This window comes from Salvelinus namaycush, chromosome 21 (assembly GCF_016432855.1).
Source record: "Salvelinus namaycush isolate Seneca chromosome 21, SaNama_1.0, whole genome shotgun sequence".
Classification (NCBI taxonomy): Eukaryota; Metazoa; Chordata; class Actinopteri; order Salmoniformes; family Salmonidae; genus Salvelinus; species Salvelinus namaycush.
Genome location: NC_052327.1, coordinates 55,288,027 through 55,304,851, shown reverse-complemented (window position 1 = coordinate 55,304,851; position 16,825 = coordinate 55,288,027). Strand labels below are relative to the sequence as shown.

General features: G+C 43.0%; 1 protein-coding gene across 1 annotated transcript; it reads right to left on the bottom strand.

Annotated features, from left to right (window-relative positions):
- Nucleotides 1-4,195: 4,195 nt before the first annotated feature.
- Nucleotides 4,196-16,593, bottom strand: LOC120065986 (growth arrest-specific protein 2-like; the record flags this gene model as incomplete). Its single annotated transcript, XM_039017025.1, has 5 exons — nucleotides 4,196-5,655; nucleotides 10,830-10,937; nucleotides 11,246-11,465; nucleotides 12,732-12,795; nucleotides 16,344-16,593. Coding segments are annotated over 5 exons (852 nt in total), but the record flags the coding sequence as incomplete, so codon positions are not given.
- Nucleotides 16,594-16,825: the final 232 nt, after the last annotated feature.

The following is a 16,825-nucleotide window of genomic DNA, read 5'->3' as shown; positions in this document are numbered from 1 at the left end:
GATGTTGTGGGTGATACTTTGTCTGGGGTCGAGACTATTTTGTCCATACCACCTCAGGGCTTCCGTGGCTCTCAAGGCCACTACCTGGTGGGGGGTCTCCACCCGTTTCCCTACCAACAAGTTGTCAGAGGACCACAGTGTGTCCTTCAGACACCTGAGGGTGAGCCAGAGCTTGGTGGAATCGGCCTTCGGTCCACCCCATACAGCACGAGCTGAGGTGTTGTGTCCTCCCCTGCTGGCGGACACGGGGAGATCAGGGGGCTTCTTTCCACAGGTCCCTGGCTTATTTCACTGCAGTTACTCTTCTATTCCTTATAGTTTCTTAATGTTTGGTATCTGTTTTGATATTTATATTGACATTGGTGGTACATAGACAGCGGAGACTGGGACAGGCCTTTCTCCAGTATTAACACTAAAGCTCACCACACCTCCTCCTCTTCCTCCAACTTTCTCCTCTTCCTCATCTTCTTTTGTTTCCTCCTCTCAACTCATTTATTTAACTAGGCAAGTCAGTTAAGAACAAATTCTTATTTACAACGACAGCCTACCGACCGGGCCAAACCCGGACGACACTGAGCCAATTGTGCACCGCACTACGGGACTCCCAATCACGGCCGGTTGTGATACAGACTGGAATCAATCCAGGGTGTCTGTAGTGACGCCTCTAGCACTGAGATGCAGTGCCTTAGACCGCTGTGCCGCTCGGGAGCCCAACAATGCCAAATCACTTATCTACCAATTTAAATCAACCTTTAAGTATCATTTATCTTGTATTCCCTGAACATCCAAACATAAAGGTGGATAAGAGATATTATGCTTTCAGACAGGCTGTGTCCTGCAAATCTGTGCTTTTATCTGGGAGATATTGAATCTCTCTTGTCTTACTAATAACTTTTAGAATTCTAATTGAATGGAGAAGCAGCCTAAATCCTCTTGATTTTTATCACCTTAGTTTTATCTCTTGTGAAGTTTCAGAAGCATGTGATTGTAACTGAGATATCCAAGATGTCTGTGGATTGACCGATAGCTTGGCTACTCAATGAAGACAAACATTGTGTTACTGTACTAAGATTACCACAAGTGCTTGTGAATGTAAAAAAATCTTTCTTGAAGAACTATTTCTTCACAATTTTTTTTACAGAAGGACGTTCAGAGAACAACCAGCCCATTGTTGGACCAGGCTGTATTCTCCCTTTCTACTGGTTCTGTTATGATGGGTTCATAAAGACTGTTATTCAGGAACTGTCAGGTGTAGCAGACTGTCTCAGAGGAGAGTACCACTTTGCAGGTGTAGCAGACTGTCAGAGGAGAGTACCACTTTGCAGGTGTAACAGACTGTCTCAGAGGATTACCACTTTGCAGGTGTAGCAGACTGTCTGAGGAGAGTACCACTTTGCAGGTGTAACAGACTGTCTCAGAGGAGAGTACCACTTTGCAGGTGTAGCAGACTGTCTGAGGAGAGTACCACTTTGCAGGTGTAGCAGACTGTCTCAGAGGAGAGTACCACTTTGCAGGTGTAGCAGACTGTCTGAGGAGAGTACCACTTTGCAGGTGTAGCAGACTGTCTCAGAGGAGAGTACCACTTTGCAGGTGTAGCAGACTGTCTCAGAGGAGAGTACCATTTTGCAGGTGTAGCAGACTGTCTCAGAGGAGAGTACCACTTTGCAGGTGTAACAGACTGTCTCAGAGGAGAGTACCACTTTGTAGGTGTAGCAGAATGTCTGAGGAGAGTACCACTTTGCAGGTGTAACAGACTGTCTGAGGAGAGTACCACTTTGCAGGTGTAGCAGACTGTCAGAGGAGAGTACCACGTTGCAGGTGTAGCAGACTGTCTGAGGAGAGTACCACCTCCAGCAGGCCACAAATGTGCATGTGTTTGCTCAAACGTTCAGAAACAGACTCCATGAGGGTGGTGTGAGGGCCCGACGTCCACAGGTGGTGGTTGTGCTTACAGCCCAACACCGTGCAGGACGTTTGGCATTTGCCAGAGAACACCAAGATTGGCAAATTCGCCACTGGCGCCCTGTGCTCTTCACAGATGAAAGCAGGTTCACACTGAGCACATGAGCACGTGACAGACGTGACAGAGTCTGGAGACGCCGTGGAGAACGTTCTGCTGCCTGCAACATCCTCCAGCATGACCGGTTTGGCGGTGGGTCAGTCATGGTGTGGGGTGGCATTTCTTTGTGGGGCTGCACAGCCCTCCATGTGCTCGCCAGAGGTAGCCTGACTGCCATTAGGTACCGAGATGAGATCCTCAGACCCCCTGTGAGACCATATGTTGACACATGCACATTTGTGGCCTGCTGGAGGTCATTTTGCAGGGCTCTGGCAGTGCACCTCCTTGCACAAAGGCGGAGGTAGCGGTCCTGCTGCTGGGTTGTTGCCCTCCTACGGCCTCCTCCACGTCTCCTGATGTACTGGCCTGTCTCCTGGTAGCGCCTCCATGCTCTGGACACTACGCTGACAGACACAACAAACCTTTTTGCCACAGCTCGCATTGATGTGCCATCCTGGATGAACTGCACTACCTGAGCCACTTGTGTGGGTTGTAGACTCCGTCTCATGCTACCACTAGAGTGAAAGCACCGCCAGCATTCAAAAGTGACCAAAACATCAGCCAGGAAGCATAGGAACTGAGAAGTGGTCTGTGGTCACCACCTGCAGAACCATTCCTTTTTTGGGGGTGTCTTACTAATTGCCTATAATTTCCACCTTTTGTCTATCCCATTTGCACAACAGCATGTAAAATTTATTGTCAATCAGTGTTGCTTCCTAAGTGGACAGTTTGATTTCACAGAAGTGTGATTGACTTGGAGTTACATTGTGTTGTTTTCCCTTTATTTTTTTGAGCAGTGTATATATAGTTTCACAGACAAATTGTTGCATTTTTTTCTGTTTTGTGTGAATTCGTTAAGAATAATATAAAACCAGTCTGCACACCACCAAGGTGAATTGGTTTAGTTTCAGACAGTAGCCTTCAAGTAACAAAATATAATTCAGTTGATTGAACATTAAATGTATTTCAATATGATTAAAATGGTCCTAGAGCCTACTGTTTATATTTTAAAACAGTCATCGTTTTGCATTAGAAGCATATTTGTATTCGTCGCTTGTTTGTATAAATTGCAAAGGCATTGGCAACTTTGTATTTGTAGTCAACTTTGTTCAGATGTTATCGGCGGTCACAGACCGAAAAACACATGTGATTCTAGGTTCATGTTTTACCGGAGATTGTTTATTAAAAATATTTTTAAAAACATGTACGGACGCATTTAGCTGTTCTCGGAGTGGTCTGAGGTAGTTTATTAGATTTACGAGCGTTTTCCAGTGCAATGTTAATAACAATGGTTTTGTGAAACCGCTCGGGAAATTGTACGATGTTCCTACGAAGGGTCTAACGATTCATTTATCCTTAACATGCTTTTGGGAAACCGGGCCCTATTCTGTTTGAATGATTCTAATCTAATGTTCCGTCCTCTTTTAAAATAAATTCAATAAATTGTATTATAAAACGGATGTGTTGTCTTGGTGATTGTTTATGTATTCTAGTAGTTTGTGTGAATAAAGTGATGTCATTGAATTCTAGTAGTTCCTGGTTGGTTCATAGTTGTAATCTGTAATGTAACCCAGCAGTGATCTGTCGGTGCTCCAGGCTCTACCAAATGACAGCCTATTCCCTGTCATCATGTGTACTTTTGAACACAACCCTATGGGGTCCTGGTCAAAAGTAGTGCACAGCACTATAGGCTAGAGTGTGTAAAATATACTATTTGTTCTGTGACTGAATAACATTGATGAAGGATAACGACTCCAATTTCTATGCTGTTGTAAAACAGGTTACTTTGTAAATGCGAATAAAAGAGGATTAGATTTGATTGGAGGTTGCTCTGACGGTTGGTTGAATGTCATGTTATAACATGTCTGTTAGTGTGGTTTCGCAAGGCTTCTTGGAACAAGCCAGTGCCAGCCATCACGTTGTAGTTGTGGATGGCCATTTTCAGTACTGTAACATACCAGTAGGTGTCAGTAAAGTAGCAATCAACACGAGTCTTGTCCACCAGCCAGCTCTCTAGCAATTTGCCAGGGGATGAGGTTGAATGGACACAAATCTACGTTATCGTAGACAGACCATACAATACATGTTATCTGGATCAGTCCTATTGCCATTCACAAGAATCAAAAAGAAATATTCTACATTTGATTGTCTCTTTAATCCTCGGAAATAATCTTCTCACAATAATGATGTTAATAGCGTTCCTTAACAAATGATCAAAAGCTTTTAACTTCAAAACAGGAGAGCAGAACTAGCTCGTGAAAAAAAGAGAATCACTCATAACAGACATTACAGAGAAATCCATAATCAGCACCATAATAAACACATATTTAGAAAACAAGGAAAGGAGAAACCCCATGATTGGTGGAACCGTAGGAGGAACATGATTAGTAGAACCGTAGGAAGAACATGATTGGTGGAACCGTAGGAGGAACATGATTGGTGGAACCGTAGGAGGAACATGATTGGTGGAACCGTAGGAGGAACATGATTGGTGGAACATGTCCAGATTCAGCTTTACCAGTATCCAATCACTATTCAGAATATATCAGTTATTACAGAAGTCATACTATACTTTCACACTATTAAATGAATGAATGACAAAAGTCAAACAAAATACACACAAGGTAACATTAGAAAACATGCTTTTAGAACCAAATATACCAGCCTCAATCCCCGACTAAAAATGACTGTCAAAATGATTGCATAGATTATTCTCAAAGGCTAGAAATCCAAATCAAACCGTCACCGTGACGCTAGTTTGCCGTGACCGCTAGGACAGGAGATATATACCTGCTGGCCACTGTCTGTTCTGTAGCTCAGGTGGGCCGGCTGTGGCTTACATCAACTAGAAGACATACTGTACAAGCAACTGGTTGGAATCTGGTTGGAATGACAGTGTCAGCTGGCTTTGCCCTGTGTCACTGTCATTTCAATCAGTTTTGCTAGTTGGGAAAGGCAAGAGGTCATTTCCTCAGGTCCTCATGAATGTCTTTACTTCTTGTTGTGGTAGTAGGCGGCCATCTTTACTTCTTGTTGCGGTAGTAGGCGGCCATCTTTACTTCTTGTTGTGGTAGTAGGCGGCCTTCTTTACTTCTTGTTGCGGTAGTAGGCGGCCATCTTTACTTCTTGTTGCGGTAGTAGGCGGCCATCTTTACTTCTTGTTGTGGTAGTAGGCGGCCATCTTTACTTCTTGTTGCGGTAGTAGGCCATCACCATCCTCGCCTTGCTCAAACTGATCCCCTTGGTTGAAGCGCCAGTTGACTTCTTGCTGCGGTAGTAGGTGGCCATCTTAACTTCTTGTTGTGGTAGTAGGCGGCCATCTTTACTTCTTGCTGCGGTAGTAGGCGGCCATCTTTACTTCTTGTTGTGGTAGTAGGCGGCCATCTTTACTTCTTGCTGCGGTAGTGTGCGGCCACCACCAAGTAGCTGTCTGGGGTGAGGTCCTTGGTGTTGGGTGACTTGGGGGACATGGGAAAGGTCTTCCCCTCCACTCTGGAGATCTGGAGCATCCGACATGGGTCGTGTTTCAACAGGTAGCTCTCAAAGGTCTCCCAGCCTCCTCCCACACGCACCATCACATGCTTGTTGTGTAGCATCTAGGAGAACAAGAAGAAGAAGATTACTATATTGTCCAGTCAGTGTTCACAAACGTTTAAAAAAAACTCTGGGAAAATCTTTAGCTGACAACGATATTATTTCATGGTGTAGTACAAAGGGGCTATTCAAATCCCAGCCTGGAGGTCCAGAGTACTGCTGGTGTTCTGTTCTACCTGATAATTAATCGCACTGACCCGATGTCCCAGGACTAAATCAGACCTTGATTAGAGGGGAAGAATGAAAATCACAATGGAAATGTCTTTGAGATGCAGATTTTAATTTGCATCTCTAGTAATTCACAGCTAATACAATGGCTTTGTTTGATTCCCTTTTCACTAATAAATGACTCCAAAACTAAAAAATCATGTGCTGTGGTTTAACCAAGAAATTGTGATGATGTGGGTTGCATTGTATATAGCAATATTCTGTTAATTTCCTTCACACCTTTTAAATTACAACAACTCTCCTGTCTGCCACCTGCTACCTTCTGTAACGTGGTACTACTGTAAACACTACTCCTGCCTGCTACCTTCTGTAACGTGGTACTACTGTAAACACTACTCCTGCCTGCTACCTTCTGTAACGTGGTACTACTGTAAACACTACTCCTGCCTGCTACCTTCTGTAACGTGGTACTACTGTAAACACTACTAATGCCTGCTACCTTCTGTAACGTGGTACTACTGTAAACACTACTCCTGCCTGCTACCTTCTGTAACGTGGTACTACTGTAAACACTACTCCTGCCTGCTACCTTCTGTAACGTGGTACTACTGTAAACACTACTCCTGCCTGCTACCTTCTGTAACGTGGTACTACTTACTGTAAACACTACTCCTGCCTGCTACCTTCTCTAACGTGGTACTACAGTAAACACTACTCCTGCCTGCTACCTTCTGTAACGTGGTACTACTGTAAACACTACTCCTGCCTGCTACCTTCTGTAACATGGTACTACTGTAAACACTACTCCTGCCTGCTACCGTCTGTAACGTGGTACTACTGTAAACACTACTCCTGCCTGCTACCTTCTGTAACGTGGTACTACTGTAAACACTACTCCTGCCTGCTACCTTCTGTAACGTGGTACTACTGTAAACACTACTCCTGCCTGCTACCTTCTCTAACGTGGTACTACTGTAAACACTACTCCTGCCTGCTACCTTCTGTAACGTGGTACTACTGTAAACACTACTCCTGCCTGCTACCTTCTGTAACATGGTACTACTGTAAACACTACTCCTGCCTGCTACCGTCTGTAACGTGGTACTACTGTAAACACTACTCCTGCCTGCTACCGTCTGTAACGTGGTACTACTGTAAACACTACTCCTGCCTGCTACCTTCTGTAACGTGGTACTACTGTAAACACTACTCCTGCCTGCTACCTGCTACCGTCTAACATGGTACTCCTGTACGTTTCCTGGGTTGGTTACCGTGGCAACATCTACACCACACAAATAAATAGCGGGACAGAGAAATAAAAAGGGCGCCATTGCCATATCCACAATACGTTGTGATTCCATTAAACTACATAGCTATCCTGCCATTATCAATCCTACTAATTACATGATAAACAAAAGGAGATCACATTTACAGTAGAATGTCTTTAGAGCACAATCAATCCAAGCAGGAATGAGTGCCTGCAGAAAGCCCCATTTGACAGACAGTGACTTCCTGAATGGAAGTAGCAAGTTAGATTGTGTGTCCCATAGAATTACATATATCATTTAATAGGATATCTGTGGTATGTCTCTCTCTCTCTCTCTCTCTCTCTCTCTCTCTCTCTCTCTCTCTCTCTCTCTCTCTCTCTCTCTCTCTCTCTCTCTCTCTCTCTCTCTCTCTCTCTCCTCTCTCTCTTCTCTCTCTCTCTCTTCTCTCTCTCTTCTCTCTCTCTTCTCTCCTAACATCAAGCATAACATCAAACATTTATAAGCCTCTTTAACAGAATCAATCAACAGGCCATTGGCGGGACACTCGTTCCATGAATGTGTGCCCTCTCAGGCATTGTGACTAGGGATATAATGGGCTTTTGGAAACAGAGGCCTTTTCAATTATGTCTCTATTGTGCTGGGAGACCCCAGCTAGGCCTGTACCCAGGAGAGAGAGAGGAGCCTGGGTGTGAACAGGAGTCCTGGTGGCCGGTTAGCAAAGTATTTTATTGGAGAAGAGAGACAGTGGAAAGAGAGAGAGAGAGAGAGAGAGAGAGAGAGAGAGTTGTTTTTTGGGGTATCTGTATTTTACTATTTATATTTTTGACAACATTTACTTTCACTTCACTACATTCCTAAATATAATAATGTATTAAAAAAACTGAAATACCTTATTTACATAAGTATTCAGACCCTTTGCTATGAGACTTGAAATTGAGCTCAGGTGCATCCTGTTTCCATTGATCATCCTTGAGATGTCTATACAACTTGATTGGAGTCCACCTGTGGTCAATTGACATGATTTGGAAAGGCACACACCTGTCTATATAAGGTCCCCCAACTAACAGTGTATGTCACAGCAAAAACCATGAGGTTGAAGGCAGGATCGTGTCGAAAGCACAGATCTGGGGAAGGGTACCAAAAAATGTCTGCAGCATTGAAGGTCCCCAAGAACACAGTGGCCTCCATCATTCTTAAATGGAAGAAGTTTGGAACCACCAAGACTCTTCCTAGAGCTGGCCACCCAGCCAAACTGAGAAATCGGGGGAGAAGGGCCTTGGTCAAAGAGGTGCCTGACCAGTGTTATACATATTGTAGCTTTAAATATATTTTAGCAATTACATTTACTTTTGATACTTAATATAAGTAACATTATAGCTTTAATTTATATTTAAAACCCAAATACTTTAGACTTTTACTCAAGTAGTATTTTACTGGGTGACACCTTGACTTGAGTCATTTTCAAATCAAGGTACCTTTACTTTTACTCAAGTATGATAATTGGAGTACTTTTTCCACCGCCATTTTGCTAGTTGAGAACCAGAGTGAGTTGGAGGTTCACACCTTAACAGGCAGCCCATGTAGAGAGCACACAGCAACAGACGTGTCATTTCATCCAACACTCTAGAGTCCAACAAGCTCATTATTGGAATTGAACAGTCATTGGACAAAGAAGAATCAAGACTCGCCTTTAGTTGTGACTTGTCCTTGGTTGCTCAGCAACCCTCATGGACGGTTGAAAGAAACGTCTATCGTACAAAAGATGTCTGGGTTCCCCCTCTCTGTACGGTAGAAAATCTTTTCTTAAAGATATCTACTTGACAGCAGAGGGCACTATCGGAGCAAAAGGTTTATTTTAGACCCTGAACACTGGTCCATGTACGTTAAAACCAGGCTAACATACAACCTTTCTCTTATTCTGCATTTGTGATCCTCAAAGAGCTATCCATCCAGAAATGGTGATACTGTGTGCTACCAGCAGGGGTCCTTCTAGAGCGCATTGTCAGCCCTTGTTGACCTACAGTCACGATCCTCCTTCAACAGCATTTTAAGACATGTGAATCCTGGTTGTAAATCCAAGATCCCAAGAGCACCAAATGCTACTTCACCAATCTGTACTTGTCAATAGACTTCATTCTTGCAAGGCATTTTTTTGTTGCAAGGTCTGTTTGAGTTAGGGGTGGCTGGTAGCTTAGTGGTTAGAGGGTTGGGCCAGTAACCGAAAGGTTGCTGGATCGAATCCCCGAGCTGACAAGGTAAATATCTGTCATTCTGCCCCTGAACAAGACAGTTCCTAGGCTGTTATTGTAAATAAGAATTTGTTCTTAACTGACTTGCCTTAGTTAAATAAAATAAATAAATAGAATGTTACAGTATACAGTAAGATATTTTGACATAAAAACATTTATATTTTATGTAAACGAGGAAACAATTAAGAATAAATACAAATTAGGGCGATAGCTCATTGGCAACAATAACTGCATATGCATTATCGTAAAGTATCTTTGTGTTTTAGAAAAGGGCTATTCCAATCCTATGTATTATTTATCAAGCCTGTTGATCCTGAGGGCTCTCTTTTCCCCCGAACCCCATCAACCCTGGCTGGCCCATAGAGGTAGAAAGAGGAGTCTAGATGGATATAAACCTTTTTTTTTTTAAGCATGGATAATACAAAGAGGAGTTCTCTTTCTATCTCTATGGGCCAGGACACAGACATAGTTGGAATAGCATCACCAGTAAATGAAGGCTCACAGCAGCAGAGGAGCTGCTACCAGCAGAGACAATGGACGTCTGTCATCCACACAGTCAGGCAGTCCAAATATCAACACACTGCAATGTGCAGTGTGTGTGTGTGTGTGTGTGTGTGTGTGTGTGTGTGTGTGTGTGTGTGTGTGTGTGTGTGTGTGTATGACTGTGTGTGTGTGTGACTGTGTGTGTGTGTGTGTGTGTGTGTGACTGTGTGTGTGTGTGTGTGACTGTGTGTGTGTGACTGTGTGTGTGTGACTGTGTGTGTGTGCGTGTGTGTGTGTGTGTGTGTGTGTGTGTGTGTGTGTGTGTGTGTGTGTGACTCAGTTCACATTGAGATGAGAAACATTATTGTTGTTAAACTAAAAACCTCATATAACTCCAACCTGGATTTTAAAAAAATCCTGCCAAAAGTGAAAGGTCAATAAACAACAAATTCCTGGTAAAAGTGGGTCAGCCAAAATCCAGACTCATAAAATTCAGACTCATCAAATCCAGACTCATCAAATTCAGACTCATCAAATCTCAGAACAAGAAGGAAAGAGTGGGTTTGCTATGAGGACAGAATTGGCTGTCATTAAACAGCCATCTGTAGTCATCAATGGTCTATGGGTCCCTGAGGACACTGAGGAGCAATGGACCTAAGTAAGTATTTCTGTAGCCGGGCATACAATCCGTATTCATATCTGCCGTATCAATATAATATTCACAGCAATATGAAACACCACAACCCCAGTGTAAATCACTTACAGTACAAGCCAGCCATGTGCAAAATTATTTACACCAGATTTCAACACTTCAGATTTGACCCCACCGAACCCAAAACATTCGGTCAAAGATATTTTGGCAGGCACAGTCCAAGCCCAATTTAAAGTCCAGCTGCTGTTAACTACGTGGCTGAGCCGTGTGCAACTAGAAAATCATGTTACAAAAACAAGGTGGTTTTGTGTCAGAGAAAGTGTGTTAAAAAGAAGACGAGGAGGTGGCACACACACCCGGATGAAGAGCATCTTCTCTCCGACGCGATAGCGGCCCTGAGCCTGTCTCTCCACACAGAACTTATTGGGACACTTGCAGGGAGGGTCCTCAAAGATATGCTTCACCTGAGACGCACACATGCACAAACAAACATCATTAGATTAGTAGGGAGGTCAATCCAACATTCCTCCACAAAATGCATGTTAATCTTCATAAATTCCTGGTAATCCTCATAAATTCCTGGTAAACCTGATACATTCCTGGTAAACCTCATAAATTCCTGGTAATCCTCATAAATTCCTGGTAAACCTGATACATTTCTGGTAAACCTCATAAATTCCTGGTAATCCTCATAAATTCCTGGTAATCCTCATAAATTGAAAAGTTCAACGTAATTTCATGTAATTGTGTTGACCTTGTGTACTCTACTCACAGCATCATCCAGCAGCTTCCCTGTGCTCTTCTTGCTAGATGACAAGCACTTGGTTGGAGAGGGGGTTGGAGAGGGGGTTGCAGAGGGGGTTGGGGGGTTTGGAGAGGGGGAGGGAGAGAGGGATGGGGAGGGAGAGACAGGTGAGGGTGGTAGAGGTACTTTCTCCTCCTGTTCTATCTCCTTCTCCAGCTTGATAAGCCCCGGAGGCTCCACATTGTACCTAAAGATAATAGGACAACAGTTTACATTAAGGTATACATTATAATGGCCTGGGGTCAAATACATTATAGTGGCCTGGGGTCAAATACATTATAGTGGCCTGGGGTCAAATACATTATAGTGGCCTGGGGTCAAATACATTATAGTGGCCTGGGGTCAAATACATTATAGTGGCCTGGGGTCAAATACATTATAGTGGCCTGGGGTCAAATACATTATAATGGCCTGGGGTCAAATACATTATAATGGCCTGGGGTCAAATACATTATAGTGGCCTGGGGTCAAATACATTACAGTGACCTAGGGTGGTCTGGGGTGAAATACATTATAGTGACCTAGGGTGGTCTGGGGTCAAATACATTATAGTGACCTAGGGTGGTCTGGGGTCAAATACATTATAGTGGCCTGGGGTCAAATACATTATAATGGCCTGGGGTCAAATATATTACAGTGGTCTGGGGTCAAATCATGTATACCTCTGCATCATGGGGTTGAATTTCAGTACACTAATCATATGTACCTCTGCATCACGGGGTTGAATTTCAGCACACTAATCATATGTACCTCTGCATCACAGGGTTGAATTTCAGCACACTAATCATATGTACCACTGCATCATGGGGTTGAATTTCAGCACACTAATCATATGTACCACTGCATCATGGGGTTGAATTTCAGCACACTAATCATATGTACCACTGCATCATGGGGTTGAATTTCAGCACACTAATCATATGTACCTCTGCAGCGTGGGGTTGAATCTGTCCCACTGCTATTTCAGCAAAGTCTCTCTATCTCTGTTCTATACAATAAACTAATAAAAAACATGAGCTGGTGCACATCCAGAGAATTTTTATTTATTTAGAGGTGCTGACTAACGGCGAATAAACTATAAGCTATGAAAATAAAGAGAGTCGCACTCTCTCTATATATATATATAAACTACCAGTAATGTATTGGGTAAATCATCCAACGTTTCGGTATCCCTGTGCCTTCTTCTATACAATAAACTACAAATATGTTAGGAGAGGGACTACCCCACTCCTTTTGAATGTTTTCTTTACTAAATCATTTCTGAGGACATAATCAAAGGATAATTAAACTTCTACTTGTAATACATAACGCACATACAAATTCAATTAAAATTGAAAGCTTTTTAAGTGAATAATTTAAATCAAGGCAAAGAAGGAAAATCCCTTACGGGGAAGAGGGAAAATCCCTTAGGGAAAGAGGGAAAATCCCTTACGGGAAAGAGGGAAAACCTTACCGAGATGCTATCCTTCCTAGTTGTAGGAGACAGAGGCATACTTCCCGTGGCTGTTTGTGAAGAACTAAAGGGGAGAAATACATGGAAAAGAGTGCATGATCTTCACTGTGTTCCTTTGCAACACATCTCAATTACAGGGTGGTAATATTATCTCTGTCACATTGAAACTTGCGTTATAAAGTGATGTGGGAAAGTGGTTTAAAAACTCTTACGCACATGCCAGTGGGTACAGAGAAAATGAGAAGTGTTCTTTGTGATAAGTGGTGATTGAGTTATTGATATTGGTGTGTTAGCGTGAGGTGAACATAAGTGTGAGCTCAAAACAGCTACAGAAAAAACATTTTTTTTTTAAAGATCAACAAGCAGCAATTTCACACAAGACTAAAAACTACATTAAATAAAATGTTCCACAAACACAGTGCCAGGCAGTAAGATGATTGATGGGCATGTGACGTGACACTGCACACCATGCGTCATGACAGCAATAGTTCTCTCCAAACCTGTTGTCGTATGCTACACCGTGATGATGCACTTTTCAATCCACCACAGAAGAAGGAAAAGAAGGGGAAAGAGAGGGAACAGGATAGTTAGCTAGCTACCCTGTTGTAACGCACCGGGCTTGTGTGACCACACTAACTAGCCTTGGATGGACAATCAAGTTCTATTCAATTACGTTCTAATAAATTCTAGTCTAATTAGTAAGTTATCCATCATTTCACCGGAATAAAACGTCCAAGGGGGCACAGCTGGTTGGGGTTGAAAGTAGAGAAGAATAAACCAATCGTCAGCCAGAAAACGGACAAGGAGAGAAAAACATGAGAATCGTCTCTACCTCCCTACCGCTGACATGACATCACTCTGGTTTAATAGGTACATACCTGCTGAGGTATCTGAGATCATCTTCACATTACGTCAGACTATAACAGCCTGAGACGTAGTTCTACAAACAGTGTAAAAGAGAACAACATAAAACTCCCCCCACTGTATCACTGCATACTGAGTGAAACATTTACCAGAAAGTGTGTGCCCCCAGGCTTGGATTGAAGCAAATGTCATTCCGCTACCTAAGAATAGTAAAGTCCCCTTTACTGGCTCAAATAGCCGACCAATCAGCCTGTTACCAAAATCCTTGGTAAACTTTTGGGGAAAAAATTGTGTTTGACCAGATACAATGTTATTTTTGCAGTAAACAAATTGACAACAAACTTTCAGCACGGTTATAGAGAAGGACATTCAACAAGCACAGCCCTAACACAAATGACTGATGATTGATGATTGATGAAATTGATGAAAAAAAGATAGTGGGGGGCTGTTTTTTTAGACGTCAGTGCAGCTTTTGACATTATCGATCACAGTCTGCTGCTGGAAAAACATATGTGTTATGGCTTTACACCCCCTGCTATAATGTGGATAAAGAGTTACCTGTCTAACAGCTTTAATGGAAGCCTCTCCAACATAATCCAGGTAGAATCAGGAATTCCCCAGGGCAGCTGTCTAGGCCCATTACTTTTTTCAATCTTAACTAACGACATGCCACTGGCTTTGAGTAAAGCCAGTGTGTCTATGTATGCAGATGACTCAACACTATACACGTCAGCTACTACAGTGACTGAAATGACTGCAACACTTAACAAAGAGCTGCAGTTAGTTTCAGAGTGGGTGGCAAGGAATAAGTTAGTCCTAAATATTTCTAAAACTAGAAGCATTTTATTTGGGACAAATCATTCACTAAACCTCAACTAAATCTTATAGTAAATAATGGGGATATTGAGCAAGTTGAGGTGACTAAACTGCTTGGAGTAACCCTAGATTGTAAAAACATATTGATTCCACAGTAGCTAAGACAGGGTGAAGTCTGTCCATAATAAAGTGCTGCTCTACCTTCTTAACAACACTATCAACAAGGCAGGTCCTACAGGCCCTAGTTTTGTCACACCTGGACTACTGCTCAGTCATGTGGTCATGTGCCACAAAGAGGGACTTAGGAAAATTGAATTGGCTCAGAACAGGGCAGTACAGCTGGCTCTTCGATGTACACAGAGAGCTAATATGAATAATATGCATGTCAATCTCTCCTGGCTCAAAGTGGAGGAGAGATTGACTTCATCACTAATTGTATTTATGAGAGGTATTGACATGTTGAATGTCATCCATGAATACCCCACAAGACATGGCACTAGAGGTCTCTTCACAGTCCCCAAGTCCAGAACAGACTATGGGAGGCACACAGTACTACATAGAGCCATGACTACATGGAACTCTATTCCACATCAAGTATCTGATGCAAGCAGTACAATTAGATTTAAAAAACAGATAAAAAATACACCTTATGGAACAGTGGGGTCTGTGAAGCAACACAAACATTGGCACAGACACATGCATACACACACACACATACGATAACATACGCACTATACACACACGTACACATGGATTTAGTATTGTAGATATGTGGTAGTGGTTGAGTAGGGGCCTGAGGGCACACAGTGCGTTGTGAAATCTGTGAATGTATTGTAAAAAAAAAAAATGTTTTATTGTATAAACTGCCTGAATTTTGCTGCACCCTAGGAAGAGTAGCTGCAGCCTTGGCAGGAACTAATGGGGATCCATAATAAATACAAATACATAACATTGCCCTACTTTCTCTCTCTCCAGCTAGCTAACGCCTCACTGTCTGTCTTCACTCACTTTCACTCTGTGTTTCCTGGGACGTTCTGTACAGCGAACGACTGTTTAAAATCCACATAACTGTTCATATCATTCATCTGGTAAGCCAAGACAGTCACAGCGTTCGCAGAACATAGCCTGATGTCCAAGTGGGTATTGTGTGAAGTCAGGGTATTGTGGGTGGAGTCTGTGGACAACAGAAGAGGAGCTTGTGTACAGAGAGAGGAGAGGAGAAGGAGGAGGAGGAGAAGGAGAAGGAGAAGGAGAAGGAGAAGGAGAAGAGATCTAAGAGATGCCTTTGTGTCTCTCTCTCTCTGCATCCCACCAGTCAGTCCACCACCCATAGACGTCAGTCTGGGTCTATCCTCCTCCCTGGAAGTGCTGCTGACAGCCTGAGGCAGATCCGGACAAGGCCATATTTAGTGTGACTTGCTTCAGAAGTCACATTCCCAATCTTCAACTTATTTGAGACGTATTATAGTTGTTATTATTATTTGGCCATATTTATTAAAGGAAACTGAAACCTGACTATCTGTGACCAGAGCGGTGTACTGTTCTCACCAGGGTTTGGGGTTAATTCCATTTCAATTTAGTGAATTCATGAAACTTTCGGAAGCATTGTTCTAGAACCTAATGAGTGGTCACTGAGATCTCTGCCATGTGTTCTGTTGTGTTCTAGAACCTAATGAGTGGTCATTGAGATCTCTGCCATTTGTTCTGTTGTGTTCTAGAACCTAATGAGTGGTCATTGAGATCTCTGCCATGTGTTCTGTTGTGTTCTAGAACCTAATGAGTGGTCATTGAGATCTCTGCCATTTGTTCTGTTGTGTTCTAGAACCTAATGAGTGGTCATTGAGATCTCTGCCATGTGTTCTGTTGTGTTCTAGCTTGCAAGAGAATCAAAACAGAGCATTAAAATGCAAATTGACATGCATCCGTACTCACCCAGTCCCTCAGACTCAAACAGGCAGGTCTCTCCCACCCCCACCTGACGACACCAGGTCAGGAAGTTAGCTGTGTTGTCCCTGGCGAAGAAGGACCCGGAGGGCGCACTGGCACGACACGGGATCCTCCGGCATGGGATGGCCTGGTGGAGGGAGACATTAGAAGAAAATAGATTCCTTTTTGTGAGAAATGGAAGTGCCCCTGGTTGGAAGGAGAGCTTGCTCAAGGTTACAATGGCAATGGAGACACATTAGGAAGAGATAAACATTTACATTTGAGTCATTATCCAAACTTACCGTAGTGAGTTCATACATTTTCATACTTTGCCCCGTACTGGTCCCCCATGGGAATCAAACCCACAACCCTGGTATTGCAAGCACCATCCTCTATCAACTGAGCCACACGGGACCCCAAACATCAACCACAATATCAGTTGGTGCTTTTTGTAAATAGCAACTTATTAATACAAAGCAACGTCACAG